At 24.8% G+C, this 10,227-nt stretch overlaps 2 protein-coding genes across 4 annotated transcripts in view; both read right to left on the bottom strand.

Moving 5' to 3' along the window:
• LOC108685497 (mannosyl-oligosaccharide 1,2-alpha-mannosidase IA) overlaps positions 1 to 10,227 on the bottom strand; it is a 795,354-nt gene that overhangs the window by 451,852 nt on the left and 333,275 nt on the right. The window lies entirely within an intron of this gene.
• Positions 2,600 to 4,946, bottom strand: LOC108685500. Its single transcript, XM_018190322.1, has 6 exons — positions 4,930 to 4,946; positions 3,788 to 3,898; positions 3,414 to 3,504; positions 3,189 to 3,334; positions 2,733 to 2,865; positions 2,600 to 2,650 (listed from the first exon to the last, which is right to left on the bottom strand). Exons 1-6 carry the CDS (start codon positions 4,944 to 4,946, stop codon positions 2,600 to 2,602), a joined length of 549 nt encoding a protein of 182 aa, XP_018045811.1.

Raw genomic sequence — 10,227 nt, 5'->3', positions numbered from 1 at the left:
TGTGTGTGTGTGTGTGTGTGTGTGTGTGTGTGTGTGTGTGTGTGTGTGTGTGTGTGTGTGTGTGTGTGTGTGTGAGTGTGTAAATAAGAGATGTAACTTTACTACTGCCGATCTCAAATTCAAATAAAAAGAAAGAGAGTGTCTTGTCATTTATTAGGTGTAGTAAAAAGAAATCCATTATTTTTGGACGAAATTGAATGGAAAAATAATGGATTTATTTTACTACATCTAATATTATTGTTTTTTTGAATAAGAGAAATTTCGTTGCCAATTCTTAATTATCAATATAGTCGATATAAATCGAATTTAAAAATACATAATGATTCGTAAAGACAATTAATTGGAAAACGATAATTGATGTATTACCGTATTTTCAAGTTTTCATATTTTTCATAAGAATATTAATTTTTCTGTAACAATGTCATAATGAAAAATATGACAATTAATGTTTCGTAATGCAATATTACTCACATTTGACCCAATTGAAAATTAATTTCTAAATCATTGAGGCATAACTGACAGTGATTTTATAATAATGCGAATAAGGATTTCATTCATTTTATCAATGTACCAATTTTTCCTTCAATCTGCCGTTAACGATCATTTTCGGTTTCCACGAAGAAAAATATATAAGAAAACAAAATAAAACAATCCCCAAGTGGTCTCGGAACCATGTAAAATTGGTATCCTTCTTTGAAGTTGAGAAAATAAAACCATTATGAACAATTAAATCACTGCGTGTGCTATGCAACTTACGTTTTTAGATTTAATATAATAAGCGTTATACTTCACAGTAAAGATGACAGCAGGCAAAAAATGAGAAAGAAATTGAAGTATATTATGCAAATTATACTTTGATGTAATTAATGTACAAAACTGCAATAATATTCCAAATTATTGAATAAATAAAGTTAATTTTATTTTGCAATATTTTTGAAATATATTTAAAAAAAAGGATTAAGTCACCTGTACAAATAAAAATGAGCAGAATAGAGTACAGACAAATATAGGTTTAATTTGTATGCACTTTGTTGTTTGAGATGGCCATAAGCCAAGACCACACAAAAGAAATATGTAGATTTTATAGTATCGTCTTCCAATAAAGTCCATCTTGCGCTCTGACACGATTATATTCATATGAGAAAGACTCGCTGTTTTTTCAGATATATTAGAAACAAGTGCTCTATAGAATGCTTTAGAGTTTCTTTTTTCATAAAAATGGCATTAAAAAATAATCAATAATAGCTGAACAATTTTCTAAGTTGATATCGCACGAAAAGAACAGGTGTGAAGTAAATTACTAATGTAAATTAATTTAATGTAAATTGCAGTAAACTATTCTTTTCAATATTTAAATATGCACATATTAAGTTTATTTTTCTCTCATTTAAAATAACGCAAATGTATCTCTCAGCAAATATCCTTCAGTTTATTTCAATTCTTTATATGGAAAGCTTCCTGACTTCTCTAATTTCTTCAATGACTTACAAAATATACTAACAAAATATAATAGTAACGTTTAAATATTATTTTTGTAATATTAAACTAACGTTACTCGTTTATAAGAAATATAGAAATATTTAGCAAATCATTATTAAAAGATAGAATAGACTTTTCAAATAATTTTTTATAATACAGGAAAGACAAATTTTTTACACGTGTAATAGTTCTTTTGACATTTATATACAGCCTTTTTAATCTGCAATCATGAACAGAGATTTATGTTGTAACTTTATTTTATACGTTGTGTCGTATTTTATTATGTTTTTAGAGAGAGAGAGAGAGAGAGAGAGAGAGAGAGAGAGAGAAAGAGAGAAAGTTCTAAATAAATTCCATATTTAAGTTTATTTAAATAACGCATTGACATAATTTCTATTAAATGAGCAAGTGGCATTAATTACAATTTCCCTTATTTCAAAACAGGACTGCTAGTTCATGATGCTCGATCGTTTTCGTGTTAAATTAAATCAGCTGTAACTTTAATATTAATGCATATAGAGTGCGAATAGTGCGAATAGACTAGAACGCATAGACTAAGTTACATGACGTAAGACAGCAACGAACTGGTAAGCTGCAACATAAAGTATGTACTTCGCATCATTGTTCAAAGTTATATCGGATTATTGGTGTATTTATATTACTTCAGATGATGAGATAATTATATTATCTCAAAAGATATTATCACTAAAAGATACTTTTTTTCGTGCTTTTCAGCATCCCAAATATTTGTATGTACAATACGGATGTAGTAAATATATTTAACAAATCGACATTATTACTCACCAAATTATTCAATTAATTAAGAATGCTATAAGAAATATTAATCAAATTATACTGCTATTATTTTTTTCTTTTTTTATCATATAGAATTATAAATATAGTTACAAACATAGATAAAATAAAATAATAATAATAATAATTTAAAATGTTCACTAGACGCTTTCATTTCCAATTGGTTTATGATTTATTTAAATTAGTACGTTTTTATAAAGATCTCTTTATTGTTATGTTATACAAGAAAAACTATGCTGAGGATTAGATTTTTAAGTAAGATATGTACTGCTACTTGTGACTGAATTTGTATTTATAACTTCTTATATTAGACAATAGAATAAATTACTGTAAAGTATGAAACTGACATACTGAAGATCTGAAACGAGAGATTTATTTTGTACACATAGAAGTAATCAAATTCTAGTAATTGATCACAATTAATTGAAGTAATTAATTACTGTTGCAAAACCTTCCAACGATGGGATAAATATGCCACCCACGGATATGGCAGTACCTTTAATGGTTTGTTGCATCATAAATAATAATAACTTTTGTGCATGGAGTGGTGCGTTATACCATTGTGACACATATCTATAAATATAAGGGCACAATAATTAGTATTGTGTTTATATAATCTAATATAACTTTTACACAGTTATTATAATATATAATAATGGTAAATAAAATGCAATGTATAATTAAAAATATAATCTTTCACATTTTATCTTTTCAAATTGCTGAATAAAATCGCCAATAAACAATTAAGTATGTTACAATTAATTTTAATATTACTTTTTGTATAATATAAATAACATTAAATTTTTTTGTTTTTTATGAAAATGCATTAAAATTTGTCTATCTATTAAACTAGCAATTTATTGTAACTTACAAATTGTTATATACAAAATACTCACATTTTGTAAAATACATCTGTACTCTGATCTATTAGTTTCTGGCTAGTGTAATTGCCAAAAAATATATAACAAATATGACCAAGAACGAATAATATGGCGGTAATACATTCTTCTAAATTGGATAGATATTGTGTAGCTAAAAAGAGCTGTGATAAGAAATTAGGAATGCTTTATAATCTTACAATGATTAATCGTATATACAATATTATAGGATAACAAACTTACACGAAGTAAATTAGCAGTTAAAGAAATAACTCCCAAACAAAGTAAGAAAAAATATGAAATAACAAAGCCAGATCTTAAAAACTCGACGAATCTTGAATAACACAAACTCCTTGATAAATTATACCAATATAATTATTTTTATTATAATTATATCCATAAAATAACATAATTTTTTATTGCAATATAAACATTTTATAAAAATAAATTATATGTATATATTATTATATGTTTTTTCATATTAATTCTTCTAGTGAAAGTTAATATTAATTGAAATGTTAAATATATTTGAATAAATGCATGCTTCCTATAACAGATAATACATATTAAAGAATATAATACTCTACAATAAATGCATGTTTTGAAAAGATACTAACTGCGTAGCTCTCCTGTGAATGTGAATAGCGCCTATTATTTTTGCACAATATGGACAACATCTTTTTGATGTTATACTAAATACTTCGTCAAACACATGCTCTATTCTGTAACTAAAAAATCTGACGTGCACCAAATTAACTTTTCTCATTATACGTAAAATAAATTAAATTAACTTTGTCTAATGCAGAATGATATTATGAAAAAGTAGAGAAAAAAGTGATATTATGACACTCCATTTACATATTAAACACTAACTTGATTAATAATCAATATGTGAATTTTAATCTTAACGATTGCATTCATCAAAATATTGTTCAATCGATATTCAAAATTACGAAACATTTATTACATATGACACTATTTATAAAAACGTGACGACATTTCATAATGGCGCGAAAAGAAAACACGAGTACTGTGATCTTCCACAGAAATAGATTTAAAAAAGTGATTTTGTTAAAAAAAAACAGTATTTGATTCCAAAATTAAGAAAAAATAAAATATTGCAGAATACAGTATGAAAATCTACATCACATATAATTTGTTTCACATATAAACTTTTTCCATACTGTTAATCTATTACAAATATTTTGATATGAAAATCGAGAGAAAGAGAGAGAGAGAGAGAGAGAGAGAGAGAGAGAGAGAGAGAGAGAGAGAGAGAAAGTCAGTATGTGTAAAATGTCATGGTACTGTCTAATTTTTACGTTACTTAAATTATTACAGTCAAATAAAATGTTAAATAAGAAAGAATACGCTCAAATATACATATATTTATGCAATGATATGTTTCAAATTTAAGAAGAACGAAGAACTATGTGTAATTAAATGGTAAAAATGTTTTAAAATGTTAGAATGTAAAAATGTGTTATAAATAAATGCTCATTCTTGTGTATTGGCCTCATGATGTAATAGCGAACTACTAAATAAGTAATTCCATAAACTAAAAGTTGTCGCCCAATAGCGAAGAAATTAAAAAGGGTCACGATATCTGGCCACATAATACCACCTTCTCCCAGTATATCGAAATATTAATAAATAAAATTTATTTATAAAACATATTTATTTTAAATTCAATTTTCAATATTGTGGTATATCAAAATAATTTTATCACAAAAATAATCCAGTTTAATTTACAGTTTACCTAGCGACTTCAAACATTCCTACGGCATGTCGTACATACGCTGTAAATAAAGACTCAGTAGAAATCACAATGGTGAATCCTATAAAAGCTACTAAATCGATATGCAATAAAATTGGAAGATAATATTCCTGTTGATCAACAAAGTATTCTGCAGCTAATGGTATGTTATGCAGCCGTGATTCATTTTGCAGTGCTACGATGTTGAGAAAATTTGGTATAAATTGAATCAAAAAATAAAAAAACAAACCAAAGTATATAGACACTGAAAGTACGTGAAGTATAAGTATGAATAAATTTCATATATTTATTGTTATATTATTAATCAATTATATAATTTTATTCTAATAGAATGATATATATATATATAAAAGCATTATATATATATATATATACACATGTATATAAATTCGTCAAAAATTATCTTACGTGCAAAAAACAACGTATAAAATCGTCCAAAATTGGAATGCTTTTTTATAATTTCAATTTCGGCATCGGTTTTTAATAAATGCCAATCGCTTATAACAGTCTTCATAAGATTTTTTACCTGTGTATTTCAGTTTTATTAATTAAATTCAAACAGCGCTAGAGATATAATCGATAAACGATATATTATAAAAATTTTATATTGTCTTATATTAATAAATCTCATAATTATAGTTGACTTACTGTTTTACTACCGTAGCAGAAAGAAACATATTTTAAGATAAACACCATGCAAGGTACTGCAAATGATAGAACCTTCAGTAGAAGAGCCAGATTGTATTCAGTTGTGATAAATTTCAAAAACTAAAAATAATTATTGCTTGTTTCGCCAAAATTGAATAAATTTATTATTATTAAACTATATACATAGACAAAAAATATATCGATAAAATATGAATATGTTTCTTTTAAATTCATGTTAAAATTATTTCTGAATATTGATGTAATTAACTTTAAATTTGTTTACCTGAGTAATGATAGTAGATGCCAGAATAATAGAAGAAATTACCCATTGAATCTTTTTCATTGTTGGATCTTGATATGGCCATAAACCGACTGAAGATAAAAAAACACGATGTATATTATAATAGCGGTATATGTTTCCTACAAGATCCATATTTGTTTAATGGACGAGAACGTTTATTCATTCGCCATTCAAGATGAATTCTTATGATTATTCAAATCATTTTATTAAGTCTAGAGATCTCTTTCAATTTCTACAATTCTCAAATTGCAGTTATTGCAAAATTGCAATGCTATTAAAAAAAAATACGATGTTTTACTTTCTTTTCTTTTATTGAATGTCTTCAGCAATGTAAGTCCTTTTTTATAGTGTTTAAAGGCAAAAAGAAAACAAGTTACAATTATTTAAATTGCTTAAATTACTTCGTACTCATAGCAATATTTTTTTCTTCACTGAACTAACGTTCTTATTCTTTTTTTTTAATTGACACAAGCGCAGTAGGCAGCGAATGGAACATCAATGTCGCCCAAACACAATACATTCGTATTTAATACTTCCTGAGCACAACATCTTTTCTTGTTACTCGATTTAGTTCTAAATCTTAGTGAAGTCATTAATGAAAACTCATGAAATAAAGTGCACTTTAATTTTCACGTTTAACTATCATTTTTGTAATAACATTTGTAAGTATTATATTAAAATAAAAACAGATTAAATTATACAAAAGCTTAAAAAATAATTTTATTTCAAACAGATTAACATTTAAATTTTTATTTCAAATAGATTAATAATACTTTTTAATTGTTATCTTCTGTAATCTATTTTACAGAGAGTCTATATCAAAAGTATTGTATAAGTATTTGCAAATTAACAATCATATTATTATCAATATATTTTGTGTGCAAACAAAATTGTAGATAATTATTTTATAGGTAAACAAAATCCTTCTCTTTGTTGATGTTTATATTACGTGAATTTAATCATTTAATATTATATTTTCAAATTCTTTTTTAATTACTATTTAATTACTATTAAAATATAACTCATAATAGTGTAAAAGTGGGCAAATAAAAAAGCTAATTGAATATATTTGGTTCCAGGCAATAAATTTTTTTGAATTTAGTGCCAATTTTATATTATACTCTAATCCCTAATGTTTCAAAATTGTATCATTTTAATGTGAATTTTAATTATTTAATGCAATAATAATATTGAACTATATATAGTATAATTAAAAAAGCGTTAAAAGAGCAAATTATGATTTATTAATATAATCTATAATAATAATAGATAAAAATAATCTGCCGAATTAGTAACATGTAATAGTCTTAAATTTCCAACTTAATGTTTTTGATCTAATATAAAATATTCTAAAAGTAACTATTATTTTCGAATAGAAATCACTATGTTTCCACTTTTTTTTTTATAAGTTTCATTGTTGCACAGAATAAATTATTGTGAAGTAAGATAATGATAGACTCGCAAGCTAAGAAAATAAATTCATTATTTTGGAGAAAACTGTATACAGAAGTAAGATTTATTATTACATCCATGATACAAGTTACCGTAGTAAATAGTTCCAGTGACACACAATACAGGTCACCCACAATAAAGTTGCAAGATTTCATGCTTCTTTGCATCATGAATAGTAATAATTTTTGCATTTGTACAGGCGCCACATACCATTGAGTATCATATCTAGAAATTATCATATTTTCATATTTCATTATACTAAAAAGAAACTATTCAATTCATCGCATTCGTGCATTTAAACATAAATAATAAGAATGTCGTTATAATTGTAAGTATTTGCTTATTAATTTCAGTAATTCTTTATATTTGTCTATAATATTAATGATTGATTTATTATGAAAATAATTCTGACGTAAAATATTGAAATTACATATACACAATAATGTTTCATCGGCACTCACGTTTTTCTAAAAATTCCTGTACTACTATCTATAATCTTTTGTCCCATGTAATTACATATAAACAAATAGGAAAACTGAGCAAATACAAATACTACATGTAATGGTACGAGATCTTTTCTTTCATCCGGTAAAATAGTAACTTGACAAAGCTAAAATGTATTGAAAAAACATGCATTATATTTATATTCTCCATGTACTTGAGTAAATAGACATGAAAATACTTTTATTAACATTATTATGATTAATTTATAGTGTTAATAAATTAGTTTTTTACTTACACGGAATAAGTTTATACTCAAAGAAGCTACGCCCAGAATACTTAGAATAAAATATGATACTGATAATGTAGATGACAAATATTCAAAATACCTTTTAAAAATTTTTTATTGTATCATTAAAAATATTTGTCATAAACAGTTGTGAAAAATCAAGATATAATATGTGTAACATATTAATTAATAATAAAATTATGAAGACAAATAAAAATCGGAGTACTCGTAATAATGAGAAATATGAAAAATATTTATAAATTATGCAATAAAAATTAAACAAAAGTTTTCCTTTACTAAAATAAAATGCCTATAAAAGACATTATCAGAAAAACAATAATTGAAAAGAAAGAAATAATTCTAAAAAATCAAAACAATGCTAATATTATTAATGAAAGTAATATTATTAATGAAAGTAATAAATTACCAACTCGAGAGTTCTTTGATGAAGCTCTACAGCCTCAATTAATTTAACACGGATAATATTTTCTTTATTTAAGGTTAATGACAATGATACATTCTTATCCAATGCACATATTATTCGATAGCTATAACAAATGTGGAATAGCCAATAATTACATGCAATTACTAGATTAATTATTTTTTCATATATATAATATATAAATATAATAATATATAAATTTTTATATTTTACCTAACTATTTCAAACATGCCGCAAACATGATAAAAGTACGCAAGAGCCAAAGTCTCCGTAGCTAAAACAGTCGTAATTCCCATAATAATCGTTACAATTGTGTGCAATAATATTGGATAAAAATATTTCTGTTCATCCAGAAAGTATTCTACTAGAAATGGTAGTTGTCGCGTGCGTGATTCATTTAATGGTGCCATAATATCAAGAATATCTGGCAAAAATGGTATTGAAATATAAACAATAACGGAAGGATATACTACGCCTGAAATCATACAATACCTAAAGTGATACGCTGTAAGAAAATACGAATAAGTCATTCACAGAAAACTAAAATATTTCTACTTCATGTGTTGTGTTGGTTCGATACACAGTTGGAAAATTTGTTAAATTTATCATATTTAACATATTTATTTATTATTTCATACTGAAACTGTTTACTTAAACAGTTTTTTGTATTAATTTAATACAAGATAAATATGTCAGAAAGTAACACAAATATTACGTAAAAGAAGTTAACACAAAAAATGAAACATAAATACAATTTGTAAGCATATTTCTTCTAAATCAGCATATTTCTTCTAAAATTTTATTAAAATTTTAATAATATAATATGTTAAATTAACTATGTTATTAAATATGTTAAATTAACATATTTAATAATAATTAAATTTGACTTTTATCAAACAAACACATTTTATTCATATATCTCAGAATCTTTGTTTTAACAAGCATTATTTATATGTTACTTATTCGTTCATAAATTATATTATTTTAACACTAAGAAATGTTGAATATTAATTTAACAAAATATTAAAATAGCAATCACGTTATGTTAAATTAATACTCGGACAAAAATTCGATACAAAATTTTAATAAGGACTTGAGTGAACGTTTCTAACACAAATACGAAATGTTTTTACTTATCCTACCCACAAATGTATACATATATCTTCTTGCAGTCTTGGCATATTTCCGTATTATTTCAACTTCTTCTTCATCTTGTAATACATTCCAATCAATTCGAATGTGTTCATTTAATTCTTTAATCTGCTTCATGTGTTAAGTTTATTAAGAAAAACTCATATAATCGGTGAATTAATTTCAAGAAACAACTTACCCTTTGAGATTGTATATAAAAAGTACTATATTTTAAAAGATAAATTATGGAAGGAATAGCAAACGACAGATCGGTCAACACATACTCCAAATTAAATTCTATTGTAAATAATTTCAACAACTGAAATCATAAATTATCTACATATTATCGAGTTAACAAAACGATTTCTCCTTTTATCAATTAAGAACACAAAGTATACATTTCTATGAACAAATCAAAGAATTATATAAGTAATCTTTTACATATTTTGTTTTATTAAGCTTTAAATAGCTTATTCATGTTTTTAAATTTTTATTAATATTTGTAATATAATTTTTAAAAATATTCTTATTCAACAACATATTATGCAGAGCACATTGTTCATTATATATTTGTAA

This window comes from Atta colombica, unplaced genomic scaffold (genome assembly GCF_001594045.1).
Source record: "Atta colombica isolate Treedump-2 unplaced genomic scaffold, Acol1.0 scaffold153, whole genome shotgun sequence".
NCBI classification, from domain to species: domain Eukaryota; kingdom Metazoa; phylum Arthropoda; class Insecta; order Hymenoptera; family Formicidae; genus Atta; species Atta colombica.
Note: the sequence above shows the minus strand (reverse complement) of the source record. Positions and strands in the feature narration are given on the sequence as shown.

Coding starts and splice junctions, on each gene's coding strand:
- LOC108685500 (XM_018190322.1), bottom strand. Junction 3,335..3,413: donor TAACTGCTAATTTACTTCGT/GTAAGTTTGTTA, acceptor TTCTTATCACAG/CTCTTTTTAGCTACACAATA. Junction 2,866..3,188: donor ACAGATGTATTTTACAAAAT/GTGAGTATTTTG, acceptor TTATATTTATAG/ATATGTGTCACAATGGTATA.